The following is a 20,728-nucleotide window of genomic DNA, read 5'->3' on the forward strand; positions in this document are numbered from 1 at the left end:
ATCTCCCATTCCCACACCTCTGTGTCTCCTCATCCAGGTCTCCCAGGTAGGATCTCCCATTCCCCCACTCTGTGTCTCCTCATCCAAGCAGGATCTCCCATTCCCACATTTCTCCCTTCCATCATTCCTCAGTGCCCTTTGACTCTCTCACTCCCACATCCCTCCCTCACCTCCTTCTTGGCTGCCTTCATCTCTCCTGGGGTGGGAACACATCCCTTCTCCCTCTCCCCGGGGTTTTCCACTTTGACGGGCTTGGTTTCTGCCGCCTCGCCCAGGCGGAAGGAGGAGCTGCTGTCGCCGTCCTGGAAGCCCTCGGCCATGCTGTTGGAGCTCAGCCACGAGGCCACCTTGTTCTTGGAGCTCTCCTCCGACACGGGCAGCTTGCAGGGGGCCGCCAGGGCCTCGTCGTGGCCCAGGGGGCGGGTGAGCCCCGAGTCCTTGGAGGCGGTTTCCGAGAGGCCGCCGTCCCTCTGGCCGCGCGTCTGCCGGCGCGTGGCGTAGCTGCGCAGCACCGAGCTCGCGTGGAAGTTCTCGTCCTTGCCGAAGTTGTCGTCGGAGCTGTCCTCGTTGGACTCCTCGGGCTCCTCCGTGCCCGTGTTCTCGTCGTCGTCGTCGTCCTTCAGGTCCACGCCGCTGTTGTCCGAGGAGCACTTGGCGTCGCTCTCGTAGCCCTCCTTGAAGTTCTCCACGCTCTCGATGTGGTCCAGGTTGGCAAAGTACTCATCGCCCATCTCCAGCCCCTCTTTGTCGGCGAAGTCGTCCGTGAGGATCTTCCCTAAGGGCGACAGGAAAGTCAGGGTGAGTTTTCCCGGGATGGCATTCCCTGGGAGTTCATCTTAATCCTCTCCAAAGCTCGCCGAGGAGAAAACAGGAATGACGCCACCTCACTCCAAAGCTGAGCTGGGAAAGGACAATGTATCCCTGATACCCGACGGGACAAAAGCCTGAGGCATGTGGTTGACCTAAAATCAAGGTTTTCACCCCAAAAATCTCTCCAGAGCAGCTCCAGTGGAGCCTCGGAAGGGCTGGTGGAGCAGAGAGGGAACTCCACAGCCACAGAATCAGGGCAGCAGCAGCTCCGGCCGTGCCCGTGGGTGGCTTCATTTCAGAGCCAACACCAACCCTGCGCAACTTCTGCATTTCAGGGGCTCTGCTGGGAGGAGGAAGCAGGGCTGGGCTGGGGCTGGGTCACCCCAGGGACAGCTCAGGGGCCCAGCGTGTCTTGTGACACCAGCACTGCCACCCCGAGGGCTCTGCAGTGTCCTGTGCCAGCGCTGGGCAAGTTCACCTGCTCAGCCTTCACCTTCCTGCCCCTGAAACAGGCACAGCAAGAGCTTCACAGCCCTTCTGCTGAGCTTTGGAATCAGGGAATTGTGCAGGTTGGAAAAGCCTCTAAGATCGAGCCAACCATTCCCCCAGCACTGCCAAGGCCACCAGTGAACCACGTCCCCACGTGCCACATCCACATGGCTCTGATCACTTCCAGGGACAGGGACTCCACCACCTCCCTGGGCAGCCTGGGCCAGGGCCTGACCACCCTTTCCATGAAGAAACTTTCCTGAATATCCAACCTGACCCTCCCCTGGCACAGCTTGAGGCCGTTTCCTCTCGTCCTGTCCCTTGTTTCCTGGGAGAAGATCCTGACCCCTCCCTGGCTCCCCCCTCCTGTCAGGGAGTTGCAGAGAGCCAGAAGGTCCCCCCTGAGCCTCCTTTTCTGCAGGTTGAGCCCCCCCAGCTCCCTCAGGAGTTCTCCAGCCCCTTCTCCTGCTGCTCCAGCCCCTTTCCCAGCTCCGTTCCCATCTCTGACCACACCCTTTTCCAAGGGAAGAGGCTCCCACGTGCCAGGTGAGTTCCCACCTGCATAGATGCAGACGAAGGAGCCCTTGGCGATGTCATCGAGGCAGCGGATGCCCCAACCTTTGTTCTGGGTCTTGAAGAGCTGCAGCCGGACCTGGAGGCCGTGCTGGACCAGGCGGTTGGTGCACATGTTCACGTTGCACTTGCACCTCTTGTTGCACTCGTAAACGCTGGAAGAAAGGAGAAGGGTGACAAATTCCAGGGTAAAGGAACATCCCAAAGACTGATGAGGTTGGCAGTGCTGGGGTCACACACAGAGAGCCCAGAGCACCAGGCTTGGAGCAACCTGGTCTAGTGGAAGGTGTCTTTGCTCATGGTCTCAATGATCTTTAAGGTCCCTTTCAACCCAAACCATTCCATGACCAGCACAAGAACCAAGACCAGAGGCAGGCTGTCACATCTGTGCTGATCTCTGGGATAAATTCCCTCTCTGATGGCACCTGGGGTTGGCACTTGGGCGGGCGGGAGGCCCCGGCTCTGCTCACCCCGTGGGCAGACATTCCTCCAGCCGCTTGTACTGGTAGCCCGAGTTGGGGTTGATCTGCCCCCCAGGGGTGCAGCCGCTGGCCTGGATCGTCAGCTGCTGACAGGCACACTTGGACCTGCAGGGAGACACGGGAGAAACCACAAGTCACAGCTTCCACATCACTTCTGGAGACAGGGAAAGAAATCCCATCCTTAGGCAGAGATGAGCACGCGGGGCTTGACCTGGAATCAAACCAAGACAAGCTGTGGATTCCTCATCCTGGGAAGTGGTCAAGGCCAGGTTGGATAGGGCTTGGAGCAACCCGCGATAGAGGAAGGTGTCCCTGCCCGTGGCACGAGGTGGGACTGGATGATCTTTAATGTCCCTCCCAACCCAAAACATTCCATGATTCCACGAAACCCGAGCTGCACGGATTTAACTCCCAGAGCAGATCCACCTCGGGGTGCTCCCGGGCAGGTCACAGAGTCCCAGCTCATCCCCTCAGCCCCGAGGAGTCACCTACTTGTCCCTGCAGCCATCCCTGCAGTCGCAGCCCACGAGGAACTCCCAGCTGGTGTTGATGAAGACCCCCTTGCCGGGGATTCTCTCCTTGCTGTAGGCCACCTGCGGGGGCGGCGTGTTGTCGATCTCGTTGACGCAGGACAGCGGCACGTCCTCCCTGCCCTTGGTGATGTCGGCGATGTAGTAGTAGGGCTTGTAGGGCTGGAACTTGCGGTCCACCAGCACGTAGGGGTCGAGGCAGAACATCTCCAGGAACAGGAAGTCGCAGTCCGTCTCGAAGAGGTAGCGCTCGATCTCCTGCATGGAGCGCAGGCACAGCCCGCAGGGCGTCTTGTAGAGCACATGGAAGCCCATCTTGCGGTTGACGCGGCGCCGCGCCGTCATGCGGCGGAAGTCGTAGAGCAGCGGGATGAGCAGCGGGTTGCGGCTGCGGTACTGGTCGGCGCGGATGGGCCGCACGCGGGACAGGCAGGCGTAGCTGCACACGTGGGGCAGGTAGAAGAGCTTCTCCAGAGGGGCCCGGTACGACGGCTCGCTGGGGACGCGGTCCAGCATCCCGTGGAAGGGCTGCGCGGGGCCGGCGCCGGCGGGGACGCTGCAAGGGGGAGGGATGGGGAGAGGGGTTAGGGGAGAGCAGGGGACACGAGCACAGTGTGCCCAGAAGGGATGGGGAGAAGGGTGGGGGACGTGAGCACAGTGCACCCAGAAGGGATGGGGAGAGGGTTAGGGGAGAGCAGGGTGGGGGACACGAGCACAGTGTGCCCAGAAGGGATGGGGAGCAGGGTTAGGGTAGAGCAGGGTGAGGGACACAGAAGGGATGGGGAGAAGGGTTAGGGGAGAACAGGGTGGGGGACAGGAGCACAGAGTGCCCAGAAGGGATGGGGAGAGGGGTTAGGGGAGAGCAGGGTGGGGGACACGAGCACAGTGTGCCCATAAAGGATGGGGAGAAGGGTGGGGGACATGAGCACAGTGCACCCAAAAGGGATGGGGAGAGGGGTTAGGGGAGAGCAGGGTGAGGGACACAAGCACCGTGTGCCTGAAAGGGACAGAGAGCAGGGTGGGGAACACGAGCACAGTGTGCCCAGCTGGACATCAGCACCCGGCCTGGACCAGCCACAGTATGACCAGGGCGCTGCCCGACCCTGTGCTGGCACTGCTGGGGCACCACCAGGGGTGGTTTTGGGGCCCTCGCAACAAGACGGACATTGAGGGGCTGGGGCATGTCCAGAGATAGGAACGGAGATGGGGAAGGGTCTGGAGAGCTCCTGAGGGAGCTGGGGGGGCTCAGCCTGCAGAAAGGGAGGCTCGGGGGGACCTTTTCACTCTCTGCAACTCCCTGACAGGAAAGAGGAGCCAGGTAAGGGTTGGTCTCTGCTCCCAGGGAACAAGGGACAGGACAAAAGGAAACAGCCTCAAGTTTCCACAGGAAACCACAGGAGGTTTAAGCTGGATATTCAGGAAAGTTTCTTCATGGAAAGGGTGGTCAGGCTGCCCAGGGCAGTGGTGGAGTCCTCATCCTTGCAGGTGTGGACGTGGCACTTGGGGACATGGGTCAGGGGTGGCCTTGGCAGTGCTGGACTCGAGGGGCTTTTCCAACCCTCATGATTCCATGACTCCATGATTCCACCTGCCGAGCCCCAGCAGACACCCACCAGCAGACACAACTCCCCGAACGTGTCCCAACATCCCAAACCCAGGAGCACTCATGGATTTGTCCCCCCCCCACCCCCCAGCTCTGCTCACCGGTGCTGCGGGGCCGCGCTGGCCCTTCCCGGAGCCGGAGCGTCGCCGAGGACGGGGGAGGAAGGGGACGAGTGCCCGGAGCCCACGGAGCCAGGACGGAAGGAAGTGCTTTTCTTGGCCACCTGCTTCCTGGACTGGGCCGACTGGCCATCGGAGCATCTGCAGGAGGCAAGGAGGAGGAGATTTGGAAGGTGGAAAAACGACCGGTGGGAATCACAGCAACGCTCCCCCCACGGAATTGAGAAATCCAGGAGAATCCCAGCAGGTTTTTTTTCCTAGTAAGTGTGAAAATCAGCCCATCTCTGACTATTTCTGCCACAGCAATCCCACAACCATCCCAAATTCCAGGACTCAGCAACAGTTAACAGTAACTTGTGACTGGTAAGTAAGGCAAGGGTAACAACCATGCCCAAGGTCTTCATCCCAGGCAGCTCGACAAACCAGGCCATGAAGAAATCCTTGGAATAGCAGAAACCAGAGTTTCCAGAGGCTCAACTAGTCAGGAGTGGGAGGAACTAATCCAGAGGACTCTTTTGGCAAGACTGAGGAACAATCCACGGTTGTGCAAGGGAATGTAGTAACACTCCTGATAAAAGAGCTACAAGGGGCTCCCAAAAAACAGGTTTTCAACCTATTTCGTGGTTTTTCAATCAATTCCAGCAGGTTTTCAATCCATTCCAGAAGGTTTTCAACCCCTTTACACCAATTAAACAGAAAACCACCCCAAACCAGCCACTGAAATGGAAGAACACTGAAGTTATCAGGGAAAAAGGGAGGAGACACGGAAAGCAGGAAGAGGTGAGGGTTTCTGCTAAGAGCTGCCTGAAAGCAAAGTGCTCAAACACATCTCAAAGAGCAAGAGGAAAAATCGGCTGAGAACAGTCAGAACTGGTTTGACAGTGCCAAGAAGGACCTGAAAGTGAGACCAGAGGGGGAAGAGACCCAGGCCTTCCTCAGAGGAAACAAAACACCAGAGTGGAGAGACCGTTCTTGGTTTTAATGATCTAAAATCCAAGGATCCCTGGGCACAGCAGGGACACAGACACGGCCCCGGGGGCACTGCTCACACCAGCTGGGCCGGAGCACTTTGGGTTTGAGGGCAGTGAATGGAAACCAGATCCTAAAGCCAAATGTGGGGAGAGGGAAAGAACTCCTTGTAACCACTGCAAGGAGTAAGTGGGGAAGGATTCGGCCACGACGGGGCTGCGGGTCCAACTTGGTGGTGTTCATGTCGTGACAGTGCCCGCGGTCCCGACGCCCTCCCAGCCCGGAGTGTCCCAGTGTCAGGCACAGCCCGGCCCTTCCCTGCACACGGGGGGGGAATTGGGACCTCCTCCAGCATCCAGCCTCTCTTCTGGGTTATGGAAAAGGTGAGGAACAACATTCTTGTGGCTTCAATCCCCAAATCCCGGTCAGAGCGGCACAGGGGGAGCGGTTCCAGGGGTAAATTGGGTCATATTGCACTGCTTGGAGAGGAACCCCCACGAGACACCCCCCCAGCCGGGGTCTGAGCTGCTGCTACACCTGGAGAGCCTCGGGGGAGTAAAGATTGACTTCCTGCACAGGCTCCTCACAGCTGGGACACCTCCCGCCCCCCTGGTGCCCCACCAGCAGGGCACAGTCACAGCAGAAGACGTGCTGGCACGGGGCCAGGCGGCCGCAAATCCGGATGGGGAATCCACAGCGGGGACAGAACCGACTCGGGAGAGCAGCTCCCTCCCCTAAAGAGTCCCAGAGCACATTCCCGGGCTCCCTGATGTCCTCCAACACGCTCCCTTCATCACCGAGCCGAGCTCCTCCTCCTCCATCCAGGCCTCCTCCGGCCTGCGGCTCCGGGGACGTCCCCCTTGTGCCCCTGGCAGCGGCTTGGCCGTGGTTTGCTCCGTGCCCACCGGGACCCACCACTGATCCCGAATTCCCTCGGAAGCCAGCGAGGTCAGTCCAGGTGCAGGGACACGAGGCAGCCGGGGGCCAGCGCCTGGATCGTGACACGAGGGAGCAATTCAGGTTTGGGGAACACAAGGAGCAAAAGGTCCCCTTTGGAAAGACAAGTGCAAAGCTTTAGCCCTGAGGAGGAATTTTTGGCTCAGGGGGGGTGTTGGTTCCCACCCCCAACTGTTCATCCTGCAGCTTTAGCCAAGAGTGTTCCCCCAAAATCACGACATAAACCAAGCCTAGCCACGGAGGGAACCTGCACCTGAGGATTCCTCTGCAGAGAGGAGGTGATGCCTGAGCGAGCTGAGTGCTGGAGAGGGAAAGCAAAGGAGGTGGAAGTGCTGGAGAGGGAAAGGAAAAGAGGTGGAAGTGTTGGAAGTGGCTCCAGTACTTACTCCATCTCTGCAGGCTGAGGGGACGCAGAGGAAGCAGCCGGGGGCTGCTCTGGGGGCTTGTACTGGGGACCAGCTCCTGCTAAATCCTGGGTGTACTGGACCACGGGGCCTTTGCTCCTCACAGCACCTGGGGGGGAAGGTGAAAAACCAAAGAGTCAACAGGAAAAATCTCCAGCATTATCCCAGGTTGGCTGTACCAGCCCCAAAATACCGACTTGGTGCCTGCAAGGAATGAAAACCGAGGGATTTGGGATTAACTGGGGCAAGGCCAAGCTCTGGGGCACAGCAACTCCCCCCCAAACTTCTGGTCACTTCCCCCAAATGCAGTTTGGTTTTGTGGTGTAATTCCAGGAGAAAAATTCCACTGGAAATATGACACCTATGCCAGGAGGACAAAGCACTGGAAACCCACAATCTCCAGGAGTTCTGCTACAAAATTCCACTGGAAACCTGAAATCTCACAAGCCAGGGGGGCAAAAATCCCAAAAAGCTGAAATCTCCAGAGTTCTGCTAAAAACCCACCACACCCAACCCACCCCCCAAGTAAAACCCCGGGATATGAAGGAAAGCAGAAGGTGCCACTGACCAACATTGGGACGAGTCCTGGTTTGCCCACTTTGCTTCTTTTCCTGGGTGGAAGCTGTGGAGGTTTTCATGCTGAACATGGGCTCGAGGCGTGTGGAGCCACGGTAAATCCACTCACACCGTTTATCCTCCTGCAGGAAGGAGTAGGACACGCTCCCACTTCCCATGGGAAGAGGTTCCTGGGGGGAAAACACAAGAGAGCACAGGGAGACAACAGTGAGCCTTGACAAACAGCACAATCGTGGGGTTTTTTTAGGTTGGAATCCCTGATTGGGGATTAGGGAAAGTTTCTCCAGGGAAAGGGTGTTCAGGCCCTGGCACAGGTTGCCCAGAGTGGAGTCTCCCATCCCTGGAATTGTCCAAAACCCCTGTGGATGTGGCACTTGGGGACACGATTCAGTGGGGGCCTTGCACTCCAAAATCTCAGAGGTTCTTCCAACCTTAATGATTCCGTGATTAGTAACAAAAATGCAGCTGAGCCACTCCCCCAGACTCAAATTTAATCCAATTTTCCTAACAGGAGAAGGGAAATTCCTACCAGGAAAAGGATTTTGACCAGACTTCCATCCACTTCTTCCACCCTGGATTTCCACCAGGTCCCTTCCCACTCGGTTTTGATGAGCTGCCCGTTCTTCAGCAGCACCATGGGCCGGTTGGGGTAGGCAGTGATGTATTCCTCGATGAAATCCCGACAGGAAACATCCTCAATGTCTTCCCAGCTTTTTTCCACTGTGTGGAAAGAGAGGGATGAGAAAAAGGGAAGAGGATGAAACAGAGAGAACCTTTAATTCTTTTCTTTTAGGAGATCCCTGGTGGATTTTTACATAGGGTCAATCAAGGGGTGATCCCGAGGGGCTGGAATTTTGGTGGTGGGGCACATCCTGAACCCACCCTGGCAATAACCCAGGATTTCAGACATCTCCAGGCACAGCACCGGAGGGGACACACCCTCTGTCCCCTGGTTTTTGAGGCCAAACCTCCCCAGGTGGGATGGGATCACTCACATGGCCGACAGACGGGGTACAGCTCCCACTCCTTCACGTACGACGCGTAACCGTCGTCGAAGAAGATCAGGAACCTGGAAAACAGGCGGGAATTAGGAAGGGAGCTGAACAGAAAACAGCTCCACGCCACAGAAGGGAAGTGGAGAACCTCTCCTGTTCCTCCTGGACACATCCCAAGCCTGTGGGAGCCCTGAACTCTGGGTAAGGCACCCACTTAGTGCCACGTGTCTCGGAGTGGCAGCTCCGGGCGCTGGAGTTGTACAAAAGGGGCAGGACGAGGCATCAGCACCACAACCAGGAGCAAATCTGCAACGTGAGTAATAAATGCAGCTCATTTCCCGTTATTAAACGTGGATCAGGTGCAACTCAGCACAGTTCAGTGCAGATCCAGAGTCATTAAACCCTTCATCAGCCTCTTCAGGGAAACCACAAGCCGTGATTTTAATAGAGCGGAGCAGCCCTGCCCCTTATTCCCATAAAAGCTGCTCCAAACCTGCTCCTTCTCCTCCCAAAGTGCTTTGACAGCACTGCTGGCACTAAACCCTTCCAGGGCTCCCATTTCCTCCCACTGTTTCACACCTCAGGCAGCCCAGACTCCACATCTGGGTGATAATTTGAATAAATTAGCAGATCTAATTCCTGACTCAGGGCCACGAGCGAGAGACTGGAAGCTCCACCCTGAGGTTTCAGAGATAAGATTAAAGAAAGACTCAGAACTCGTTCCTGGGGAGGGCAGAATTCAGCACCCGAAGCTTTTTTTGCCTCAAACAAAAAAAAAAACAAACCAGAGCTGGGGGTTCATGACCCTGGGAAATAAGGAAAATAAGGAATACCTGTCTTTATTCTTGACGTTGGGGGTCTCAGCCACGATGCCAGCATAGAGCCACATCTGGTTGCCATCCTTGTACCTGGCCACCACCCTGCTGCCCACGTGGTGCCTCTCAGGACATGGGTGGTAGTCGTAGGCTATGTGGTTGCCCGAGAGCAAACTCTTCCCTTTGTTATCAAATTTCACTTTGTATTTCTTGCCAGCACCTGGGAAGAGGTTTTAAAATAAACAGAAAATAAAGGAAAGGGAAACTAAACAGAAGCCGAACGGTTTCATCCCAGAAATGCAACGCCCTGGGTCGTTCTGAGCCTGTTTATTCACAATTAACTCAGAGTTTATTTAAAATCTGTTCAGAATTAATTTGGAGGATGAAACAGTGGAGCTGCGTTGTTCCCACTGTCCCTTCCAGGTTTGACACCAGGTGCTCTGAGACCTTTTAATCCACGTCTCCCCCCCAAATCCCAGGGAAAGCCCCATGCACAGCATGTACCAACTGGTTTGATGGCAATCAAGGTCCCTTTGTGCCACGTTTTGGTTCTCTTCTTGCCCAAAATCCTCATTCCCACTTTGAGATCCCCGTCAGTGTTGAGATCATCCCCAGGGGCTGCAGGGACAACGGGTTGGGCAGTGCCAGGACATGCCGGGGGGGGCTGTGCCTCTGCCAAGGAACAACAATCAGTTATAAATCACCCAGAGCTCCCCTTTTCTGCTGGAATTACAGCTGGAATCACATCCCTCCGAGCTGCAGCAGCAGAAATTCCTGCTTTCCTTCCCCTCAGGCAGCCCAAGTGCCTCTGTTTTACTGCATGGAAAGGACTTAAAGAAAAACAGGAGTTTGGAACCAATATACCCTAAATTAAAGGAAAACAGGAATCCAGAGTCAATAAATCCTAACAGAGCTCTCCAGCAAGGAAAGTGGATCGTTGTTTGCCTTTTTTGGGAAGCAAAGGCCCAGGGCCAGGGCACACCAGGGGGTCTGTTGGCCCCTAAAAGGTCCCACACCTTTTTGTGCTTCCTGGGAGCTTGTTTTCTTGTTCACAGCATCCATGAATTTTGCAACATCCCGGGCAGATCTCCTCATGGCAGCCATTGCTTCCTGCAGCTGGAAGGGAAAAAAGACAAGGGAATTATGGACAAACTCTTTTTTTTTGCACCAAACACAAACACTGTGTCCCGGGAAAATCCCCACTTGAAGAATCATCTGTAGTCAGGACCTTGTCACTCACCAGACTCTGATCCTTGGAGATTCTGGAGCTGCTGGTGCCTGTGAGTGAAGAAGAAAAAGTAGTTTAAAACATTTGTGGGGGGAAAAAAAAATCCATCCTAATTAAACCACAGGAAAAAGAGGGGACAGGCAAGAGAATCCACCTCAAATCCCTGTCAGGAAATCCACTCAAACACGGCTTTTCCTCATTCATCTTTTTTAATGTGAGGCAGTGTTTGACGGGGACAACAGTCAGGGACGTTGGGAAAGGGTGAAATCCCAATTTCGGATTACAGGAATCATGGAACGTTAACAGGACATGGCAGATGCTCCTCATGAGCAAAGAGCAGCCCCTTATCCCATTTCCCCTCCTGTCCTGGGCACACTGGGATTTACTGAACTGTGCTTCCAGCCCGAGTCCACGCTCATGACGTCGTCGTCCTCCTCGTCCGGGATCTCGATCACTTCCGTGGCCACCGGGGCCTCGTCCTCGGAGCTGCTCTCCCGGTACTGGAGGCCCATCATGGAGTACAACTCCTTGGCCAACGTCTCACACTTGTCGATGGCTCTGGAAGAGAGGGAGGGAATCCGGCTGTACATCCTGGAATACCACAGGGATGACCAGGAACGGGCAGCTGGGCAGCTGCCAATTACACTTGAGGGAAGCATCCACACTAAGGATTTAAAGCCTTGAGGAGCTGCCACTGTTCCTCATTAACCACATGCAAACTAAGAGACCTCAATCTGCTTTAAAGGGAATGAGAACACCCCCCACAGCCCCCTCCTCGGAATTCCGGCCCATTCCAGGTCCACCCACCTCGTGGCATTGTCAATGAGCTGGTCAACGTGAGCCGCCTCCTCCTCCTTGTGCCTCACACACTTCTCCAGCTCCTCCAGCTGCTGCTTTCGCTGCCTCACCCACTCGGAGTTCTCCACCTCCTTGTCGATGATCTCCTGCAGCTCCTCCAGGGAGATTCCCAGCTCCTCCACCACCTCCTGCTGCAGCTCTTCGATGTTCTGGGTATCCATCTCTGCTGCCCTCAGAGCGGAACAGGTGAGGGAGATCAGGGGAGGGGAGGCAGGTGAGGGAGAGGGAGGGCAGGCACAGCCCCCCCATCCCAACGTCCCTCAACCGCTGCCCCTGTCCCCTCACAGTCCTTCCCCACCCCACCTCCCCCCCCATCCCCTCAGAGCCCCCCCCCGCTCCTCTCATGAGTCCCCGATCCCCCCCTCGGTCCCCACAGTCCCCTCGATCCCCTCATGAGCCTCCCGGTCCCCTCAGAGCCCTCCGATCCCTCCCAGCCCCACGATCCACCCCCCCGACCCCCTCAGAACCCCCCCGTCCCTTCAGAGTCTCCCAACCCCTCCCCGGTTCCCTGAGAGTCCCCCGGGCTCCTCAGAATCTCCCGATCCCTCGTGGTTCCCTCAAAGTTGCCGCATTCCCCCCGGTCCCCTCAGAGTCCCCCGGTGCCGCCCCGTCCCCTCAGAGCCCCCCGGTCCCCTCAGAGTCTTCCGGTCCCCTCAGAGTCTTCCGATCCCCTCCGGTCCCCTCAGAGCCCCCCGGTCCCCTCAGACTCTCCCGATCCCCTCCGGTCCCCTCAGAACTCTCCATTCCCCCCGAGCCTTCCGCCCCCCGCCAGTCGCCGCCGGTCCCCTCCTTTCCCCGCCGTCCCCCCAGAGCCCCGTTTCCCCTCAGAGCCCCCCGTTCCCCCTGTTCTCCCCTCACTCACCGCCGGTCCCGGGCAGCCGGGGCGGGCCGAGGGGGCTCCGGACGGAACCCGCCTGTCGTCACCTCCGCCGCCCGCGGCCCGCGGTGCTGCCGCCTGGCGAGGGCGGCCGGGATAAACCTGGGATAAACCGGGAATAAGGTGGGAATAAACCGGGAATAAAGTGGGAATAAACCGGGGGTGAAGCCCGAAACACCGGGGCCTTATCGCGGCCAGACCGCGTGGCGGAGGGGAGTGCCCCTATTTATTGGCCAAGACTTACAGATCCCCTCACAGGGTGGGACTTCAGGCGCCCACGGAGATCCCGACTTGTTACTTTAGGCGGCCCCGGAGCCCCTAAACTGCGTTGGGCCCCCTTGACTTGCTACTCTAGGCGGCCCCAAAGCCCAACTTGTTACTTTGGGCGGCCAAAGAGCCCCCAAACTGGGTTGGGGCTCCTTAGCCTGGTACTTGAGGCCACCCCAGAGCCCCTGAGCTGGGCTGGGCAGCCCCGGCTCGTTACTGAACTGTCAGCGTCCCACCGGCTGTTCCAGAACGTTCTGTGAACCGCCACCTCTCTGGGATTTGCAGCACGATGGGGGGCCCTGGGGGGCCCAGAGGGGAGGGGGGGGCCCAGCAAGATGGGGGGGTGATGGGGGCACTGGTGGCTCTGAAGTGGAGGGGTCTGGGGGTTCCTGGGGAGCTCTGAGGGTCCTGGGTGACCTTGGGATGCCAAGGGGTCCTGTGGGGCTGAGGGTTGTTGGAGCACCATGTGGGGAGGGGGTGCTGTGGGGTTTGGGGGTGCCAGGGGGTTTGGGGGGTCAGTTGATGGGCTCCCTCTTCCAAGTGGGGATGGGGATGGGTTTGAGGGTCCTGGAGGGGGGGTCAGTTGATAGGTTCCCCCTTCCGGGTGGAGGTGGGGATGGGTTTGAGGGTCCCAGGGGGTTGGGGGGGGTCATTTGATGGGCTTCTCCTCTCAGGTAGAGGTGGAGATGGGTTTGGGAGTCCCAGGGGGTTTGGGGGGGTCAGTTGATGGGCTCCCCCTTCCAGGTGGAGGTGGGGATGGGGTTGGGGGCCCTAGAGGGGATCAGTTGATGGGCTCCTCCTCCCAAGTGGGGCTGGGGATGGGTTTGGGGGTCCTGGGAGGGGGTCAGTTGATGGGCTCCTCCTCCCAAGTGGAGGTGGGGATGGCACTGTAGGGATCCACCACGAGCCGGGCACAGCGCACGGTCATGGCGAGGAGGAAGAGCCCCAGGAGCACCACGAAGACCGTGGCTATGCCCTTGTCCACGTCCAGGGCGGGTGGCACCGGGGGGCTCTCCATGCAGGGATCCTCAGGTGGGGGTGTCCTGGCTGGAAGGGACCCCCAGGTGTGTCCCAGGAACCCTCAGGTGTGTCCCAGGAATCTGGATAAATAAATATGGATGTCTGTTTAAATATTTATTAAAACTGGTGTTGATATAATAATTTAATATTATAATATTCAGTATTATTTAATATTTATATAATTACTATATTATAAATCAGTGTATTCTACATATTATTATATATAATGTATTCTAGTATATCACACATATTTTAATACTTTATAATATAATACAATGCAATCATATATTCTAAGATATTACATATATTATTACTAATGCATTATTTGGTATTATAATTTAATTTTACAATAAGTCAAGAATTAAAATATTTATCATAAATATTTGTTTTTATTTAAATACATATGTTTACTTAAATAAATACAGATAAATTAAATACATTTAATTTATTAACATGTTTGTGAAGCCAAAACATGTGCCAGGAGCAGCCCTGGGTGCACCAAGGATGGCAAACAGATCCACAGGCCTAAATTATGGAATTGTGGAATTGCTAAAGTGGGAAAAGACCTTCTCTAATCATCCAGCCCAGAACTGCTGGAAAAGCCCACTCTTTCCACGGAGGAATTTTCTCAAATATCCAACCTAAACCTCACCTGGAGCAACTAGAGAGCTTTTCCTCTCATCCTGTTATTCCCTGGGAGCAGATCCTGAGCCCACCTGGCCCCAACCTCTTTCCAGGGGGTCGCAGGGAGGGGGAAGCCCCTGGATCCGACCCCCATCCCACGGAACAGCTCCGTCCTTACCTCCCCAGGGTCCCTGTCCCAGCCCCTCCGGCTCCGGGATGGCTCCAGAGCCTCATGAATTCTGCAGGAATGCGCCGGCATCACCTTTCAGACGCTCCCAGTCCCCGGGAGACACGACCAGAGGATTGAATTCCCACCCCACACTCACTTCTCCCATCGGGACAAGGCTCCAGGGTCCATTTCAGGTCTTCCTTGGGGCATGGGGGGGTTTGGGAAGTGCTGAGGAGGATTTATCCCAAAATACAGCAAGAACCAGGTCTTCCCAGGCTGGCAGAGGATTTTGAGCTGGTTCTTGTCTTACTTTGGAATAAACTGGGAAAAACTCTTGGAAAATGCATTGAACTGAGCTGCCTGTTTGGTTCTTGCAAAACAGTCTCGTGACAAGACCCAAAACACCCAAATTACCCAAAATTTCCCTTGAGTTTCTCTGGTTTCCCCCCCAAGAGGAAAAATGGTCACTTTGGGAAGACGGTGACACTTTGTTGCCCCATGAGTGTTCCCGAGTTGGGTGAGGGGTCTTTCCAGAGATTTTTCAGCAAAGGATGAGTATTGGGGTCCTGTTGATGCCCCCCAAATTCCAGTCCCTGACCCAAAATCCTGCTCCACTCCCAATCCCAGTTCCAATCGAAACTCCATGTCGTCTGAATCCTCACTCCCTGCCCCACCCCATTCCCAGTCCCAATTCCCACCCCAACCTAATTCCAATCTAAACCCCAAACTCCAGTCTCAATTCCAACCTTAATCCCCATCCCAAACCAAACCCTAACTCCAGTTCCCACCACACCCTAATCCCAGTCTAAACACTAATTCTCACGCCAGTCCCAACCCCATTCCCCATCCCAATCCCAGGCCCAACTCTAATTCCAGTCCCAATCCCAATCCCAGTCCCCGTCACGTGACGTCACCGAAACAACCCCGCCCCTCACAGTGACCGCGCCCCAAAGGACCCGCCCCCCATTAAACCACGCCCCTTTGGGGCGGGATCTTGTCTTGCTCGCCCCGCCCCGCTGCCCGCGCCGTCGCGTTCGCCCCGTACCCAGCCCGACCTTCAGACCAATAGCAGCGCCGCGTCCCTCCTTCGCCCCGCCCCCCACCCACTGGATGGACCAATAGGAGCGCAGCGCGGCGCCGGCCCCGCCCCCGGGGCGGTGGGGCTGCGCGGCCGGCGGAGGTTTTCCTGCGCCGCCATCTTGGTTCGGCGGAGCGGAGTGAGGAGGGGGCGGTCCGCGACCCCCGCCATGGCCGCCACCGCCGCCGGCGCCGGTGAGCACGGCCGGGGAGACCGCGGGGGCCATGAGCGGCCGGGGGGGCCTGAGGGGCGAGGGGGAGATGAGGGGGGGCTGATGGGGTGCTTGGGGGGCTGAGGGGGGGCCATGGAGGTCTGAGGGGCGAGGGGAAGCTGAGGGGTTGCGTGGGGGTCTCAGGGGGTCTCAAGGGTTGCGTGGGGCTCTCAGGGGGTCTGAGGGGTGAGAGGGAGGTGAGGAGGGCTCTGAGGGGCATCTGAGGAAGTGCGTGGGGGTCTCAGGGGGTCTCACGGGGTGCGCGGGGGTCTCGGGGTGTCTGAGGAGTGAGAAGGGGCTGTGAGGGGCAACTGAGGGGGTGCATGGGGGTCTCAGGAGATGAGTGGGGGGTCTGAGGGGGTGTAAGGGGCGAGAGGGAGGTGAGGGGGGGCTCTGAGGGGCGAGGGGCAACTGAGGGGGTGCGTGGGGGTCTCGGGGGGTCTGAGGGGTGAGAGGTGGCTCTCAGGGGGTGCGTGGGGGTCTCAGGGGGTCTGAGAAGGCCCTGGAACCCTGAGGGGGTGAGGGGGATCCTGAGGGGCTGGGGACGGGGGGGGGTCCTGAGGGGACCCTAAGAAGGACCGTCGGGTGTTGCTGGAGGGCTGGAGGACCCTGGGGAGGGGCGTGGGGGGCCCAGAGAGGGGCCTGAGGCAGCTTTTGGAGGGCTGAGGGATTTGGGGCCCCTGAAGTTCCCTGGATTTGGGGGCCCTGGAGCTGGAGGTCCCTGGATTTGGGATCCCCAGATTTGAGGCTGATCCCCGGATCAATTCTCGGGTTCATCCCCATAACTCCCAGTGTGCAGGAAGCTGCTGATGTCTGATTTTTGTCAAATAAAGCCCAGAATGTGTGATTTTATCACCTTTTTGGCTAAATCGTTCCGAAATAGGTTTGTGTCCAGGATGGTGCAGTTTCTTGTACTGGATTTACAACGTGGTGGCCGAGATCAGAATTTGAGTTTATTTGTGTTTTCTGGGGTTTTTGATCTTCTCTCTTAGTGCTTTGTGGCTCATGGGACACGCTCAGGTTTGTCCAGGGGTGTTCCATGACCCTGCTGAATGATTATGGGGTTTTATTTTAACATTATAAAGAGTTTTTGTGGCTTTAAACGTTGAGAAAACACGTTGGGTCACTCGTGTGTGAGGATTCTGAGAATCCAGGGAGGGAGGAAGAGGCTTGTGGCTTTGAACTGTGTTTCCAGGCATTTGTGGAAGTGGTGCTTTCAGAGTTTCGTGATTTCTTGCGTAATAAAAAAGTTTTAAACAAATTCTCAAGGAAAACAGAAAGAACTTTCAACATCTGCCTTTAATATTTATAACCATGGGCAGAGCGACCAGAGTTTGCTCAACCCTTTTACACACTAAACATGGGGATTATTAGGAAAATAAACTCTGAAGGAGAATTCTCACAAATAATCTGGGTTTTCTTTCCCATGATGTTAAAAACCAGACTTCAGGGCTCCAGTAAATGCTGGATAATGCCCCAAAATGCCCGGAATGTCTCCCCAGCCCAGCTGGGCTGCGGTGAAAGATGGGAAAAGGAACCACAAAAAGAAGTTGGAAGTTATTTGGGTGCTCAAAAAGTTATTGGAAAAATAACTTGGGACTTATTTATGTGCTCAAAGTTGTTGGAAAAGGCAGTTTAATGGTCTTTTTGAACTAAAGGAGTTGTAAAGAGTGGGGGGTTTAAAGCTTTTGGTTTTGTCAATTTGATCAAGTTTTTTGGTGTTTAAATCTCCTGATTGGGAGTGAAAAGCAAAGAGCCTCCACTGACAGGGGAAGGCATCAAAAATACAACTACTTGCCTTACTTGCTTTATTTTACAGGTTTTAATATTAATTTGCATTATTAGGAGATGTTTAGTGCTGGCTGGGTGAATACAGGAACATTTGGTTTTACAAAAGCTCGATTTCAGCCACTCAGCAATGGGAGAAACATTCTTTCCCAGGTTTTTTACCTAATTTCTGTATTTCTTCTCGGAGGAGGTTCCCCTGGGGATGAAAGCGCTGAGCTGGCCTCGCCTGGGAAGCTCAAACAACCCAAAAAACCTCCTACTTCCTTAAAAAAACCCATTTAATGTACCCCAGACACAGAAATTGAGATGTTTTGTAAGCAAAAAGCCATAAAAGCAGAAATATCAGAGCCTTGTAGTTGTGAGTGAAATGCAGAGTAGTTTTAATGTGCTTTATCTGCTCCCAGACCTGCTCCTGACTCTTTGGGGAGCTCACAAATGGTTGAATTTAAAGCAAATCTTGTTGTGTGTGTCCCTCCCCCCAGGCCTCTGCAGCAAAAGGCCCCAGTTTTGGTGTGTTTTGTACAATAAAAATGCATTTCCAAGCTGCTGCAGCCCCTCTGGTAAATCCCAGCTGGAAGGATTTGCTGTAAATTAATTTTGGAGGGGTTTTTTTCCCCTGTGGAGATTCCAGTGGTTGCAGCAGAGCCTTTCCCAGGAGAGCTGGGCCAGGAGCCTGGAGCGACATCGAGGGGGTTTGGGATTTACAAACGTTTCCCTTCTGGCCTTAATTAGATTGAACACGTGGGGAAGGGAAACAGGGCTTGGTTCTGGGAAGGGCTGGGACAGACACCCCACGAGGATGTTGGAAAAAAACCCACCTGGGGCTTCCTGGGACTCTCAGCGCTGATTGTTCCCAAGGAATGTGTCCTTTTGGACACCTCCAGGAATGGTGGCTCCACCTTTTCCATTCCAGTGCCTGACCACCCTTTCCAGGAAGGAATTTTCCCTGATTTCCAACCTGACCCTCCCCAGGTACAACTTGAGGCCCCATTTCCTCTCATCCTGTTGTTCCCTGGGAGAAGATCCCGACCCCCACCTGGCTCCACCCTCTTCCAGGGAGTTGTGAGGAGTGAGAAACTCCACCAGCTGCTCCAGGAATTCCCACTGAGCTCATTGGGACAGAACTGGTGTTGGAATTGGGGGAGAAAACAAGGCTTTGGGAGGAATCTCGGTGTTTCTGTGCAGATCCTGGGAATTCCAAAGGGTGAAAAAGCCAGAGCTCTTCCCGTGCCATCTCCCTGCCCGTGTTCTCCCAGGTTTTTGGGGGGATGGAGCCACACTGATGGCAAAACAGGGTCAGTTCCTGCTGCCAAATCTCAGGGTCTTTCCCAGTTTTCCACTTGTGCCTGAGAGGGGAATGTCTCCCAGTGGGAAGCTGAAGCCCGAGGTGAAGTGGGTTCCTCTGGAATGCTGATCCAGGCACTGGGCTCCTTGGAAGTGCCAAAGGCTCTAAAAGCAAACAGCAATTCCTTGGGAGTTGGGATCAGAGGAACAACCCGATGTCACTTCCTTCCCCTGCCCAGGGCGGAAATTCCTTCCCCTCCATAAAGGGATTTTCCGCCCCGCTCCAGGAGCTCCATTTGTGTTCCCACAGGGCTGAGGAAAAGAACCCTCCTGACCTGCTTTATTCCCACTTGAAACTCTGTTTGGTTAAACAAAATCCTGGGATATCACCTTGGCACTTCACTTGGGAATACGGGATGGGGCACAGGGGTGTCCAAGCAACCCAAAATCGAGCACAGAGGAGACAGGGAAGGGTTTTCACCCCTGGTTCTTTGTTCTCCAGTTGTATTTAGGAATTCCAGCGGATCCTGTTGCCAGAGTTGGTGTTGGATGGGATGTGCTGGCTCCTGCTGTTCGTTGGGATTGTTGTTGTTGGCTCCTCCAGCTGCCAAGTGTTGAGCTGGATGCTTATCCCATAGCGTAGCCACCCCTGGGAAATCCTATGGATTGGCAAGGAAAAAACTCCTTCATCAAACCAGCTGCTTGGAGGGAAACAAACGGGGCTGGCGGAGGGGCTGGGAATGGGAATGGGGGAAAATGCAGCTGATTTGGGAATGGGAATGGGGGAAAATGCAGCTGATTTGGGAAGAAACAGCAGAAATCTGGGAGTGTGTTTGCTGCAGCCACGCTTGTACTGCTGCACTTCCAGCTGCAAATCATCCCGCTCTGGAAGCGAAATTAAACCCGTGTCGGGCTCAAATCTGGCTTTGGGAGCTGGAGAAAAACTTGGGAAAGTCAGCTTAAACCCCCAGTCTTTTCCTGAGTTCTTTAAACCCGACTTCAGTTGTTCAGTTTGTCCCCCCAGCTGTGGCTGTTTCCTGCCCGAGCTGCTCTGAGTGCTGCTCGCTGTGGTTTGGGAGCCCAGCACTGGGGTTTTTGGGGGTGTCGGGGTGGGTTTGGGAGCCCAGCACTGGGGTTTTTGGGGGTGTCGGGGTGGGTTTGGGGCCTCTCGTTGGTAAAACACAAGTGGTTTTGCTTCAGGCTCCGTTTGAAAGGTTGTGGTGGAGATTTTTGGGCTGAAGTGACCGTTTCGGGGCAGTTCAGCAGCAGATTCACGACCATTAAAACCAGCATAGAGCTGACTTATTTCAGAAACGGGGGAAAGTGGTTTATAGTGGATTTAAAAACTCCTTCTGTGGTGCAGAATAATCTGATTTAGTGCAGGGGGACGTGGGTTGCAGCTCTTGTGATGTGGTTTCAGCATAAGCCAGGCTGAGAAACGGCTCCAGAGCCCGTGATCCGTTCAGGATCTGTGATCCTGAACAATCAGGGTTAGGGAGAAAGAGAGGAAAATGAAATCATGGAACCTCAGGCTGGTCTGGGGTGGAAGGGACCTTAGAGATCCCCTGGACCACGGCTGGGACACCTCCCACCAATCCAGGTGCTCCCAGCAGCTGTGGAAGGGCACAGGCAGGCGGGTGATGGTGCCACTGGTGCCCACTGGTCTGTACTGGTGTGGCCCAGAAGGGATCAGCTGAACCAGGACGGGTTTGAGGCACTTTAGGAGCGTTTTGGGTAATTCTTTGTCTGGAATTGGAAAATAAACCCTCTGTAGGTTGGTGTCGGGAGGGAAACTCGCAGCTCAGCTCCTCCCCTCCTTCGTGCTCGTGGATGAGAACAGGGCTCCCATCAGGCTCCTCCTCTCTCCAAAAAAGATTCCACATCTTTTAGCTTGGCAGCCTCAGCGTTCCAGCCCAGGGAAGCAGCTCCAGCCCAGGGAAGCAGCTCCAGCCCAGGGAAGCAGCTCCAGCCCAGGGAAGCAGCTCCAGCCCAGGGAAGCAGC

The 20,728-nt window shown here is 55.7% G+C and overlaps 3 protein-coding genes across 11 annotated transcripts in view; 1 reads left to right on the forward strand and 2 right to left on the reverse strand.

Annotated features, from left to right (window-relative positions):
- SETDB1 (SET domain bifurcated histone lysine methyltransferase 1) overlaps window positions 1-11,692 on the reverse strand; it is a 15,112-nt gene extending 3,420 nt beyond the window's left edge. Inside the window, exons 1-15 of one of the 2 annotated variants that reach the window (XM_027702803.1) lie at window positions 11,358-11,692; window positions 10,942-11,108; window positions 10,563-10,600; window positions 10,339-10,438; window positions 9,827-9,994; window positions 9,341-9,542; window positions 8,508-8,581; window positions 8,042-8,232; window positions 7,505-7,682; window positions 6,919-7,045; window positions 4,589-4,747; window positions 2,847-3,440; window positions 2,343-2,459; window positions 1,858-2,027; window positions 171-775 (exon numbers count right to left, since the gene is read on the reverse strand). In XM_027702803.1, coding sequence (XP_027558604.1) covers window positions 171-775; window positions 1,858-2,027; window positions 2,343-2,459; window positions 2,847-3,440; window positions 4,589-4,747; window positions 6,919-7,045; window positions 7,505-7,682; window positions 8,042-8,232; window positions 8,508-8,581; window positions 9,341-9,542; window positions 9,827-9,994; window positions 10,339-10,438; window positions 10,563-10,600; window positions 10,942-11,108; window positions 11,358-11,569 — 3,102 coding nt within the window. In that variant the 5' untranslated portion in view covers window positions 11,570-11,692. Of the gene's footprint in view, window positions 1-170; window positions 776-1,857; window positions 2,028-2,342; window positions 2,460-2,846; window positions 3,441-4,588; window positions 4,748-5,725; window positions 6,567-6,918; window positions 7,046-7,504; window positions 7,683-8,041; window positions 8,233-8,507; window positions 8,582-9,340; window positions 9,543-9,826; window positions 9,995-10,338; window positions 10,439-10,562; window positions 10,601-10,941; window positions 11,109-11,357 lie in introns of those variants that run through there. The other variant, XM_027702804.1, reaches the window with a different exon arrangement.
- Window positions 11,693-13,396: 1,704 nt separating this feature from the next.
- LOC113977045 (cortexin domain-containing 1-like) lies at window positions 13,397-13,638 on the reverse strand. Its single transcript, XM_027702833.1, has one exon. The coding sequence runs from the start codon at window positions 13,568-13,570 to the stop codon at window positions 13,397-13,399; it is 174 nt and encodes a 57-aa protein (XP_027558634.1). The 5' UTR covers window positions 13,571-13,638.
- Window positions 13,639-15,550: 1,912 nt separating this feature from the next.
- Window positions 15,551-20,728, forward strand: part of ARNT (aryl hydrocarbon receptor nuclear translocator) — a 20,409-nt gene continuing 15,231 nt past the window's right edge. For 6 of the 8 annotated variants that reach the window (XM_027702813.1, XM_027702814.1, XM_027702812.1 and 3 more), the window contains exon 1: window positions 15,551-15,637. In XM_027702813.1, the coding sequence (XP_027558614.1) occupies window positions 15,613-15,637 (25 nt within the window). In that variant the 5' untranslated portion in view covers window positions 15,551-15,612. The remainder of the gene's footprint in view (window positions 15,638-20,728) is intronic. The other 2 variants (XM_027702811.1, XM_027702810.1) reach the window with 2 other exon arrangements.

The sequence above is a fragment of the Neopelma chrysocephalum genome, unplaced genomic scaffold (assembly GCF_003984885.1).
Source record: "Neopelma chrysocephalum unplaced genomic scaffold, ASM398488v2 Primary Assembly neopelma1_197, whole genome shotgun sequence".
NCBI classification, from domain to species: Eukaryota; Metazoa; Chordata; class Aves; order Passeriformes; family Pipridae; genus Neopelma; species Neopelma chrysocephalum.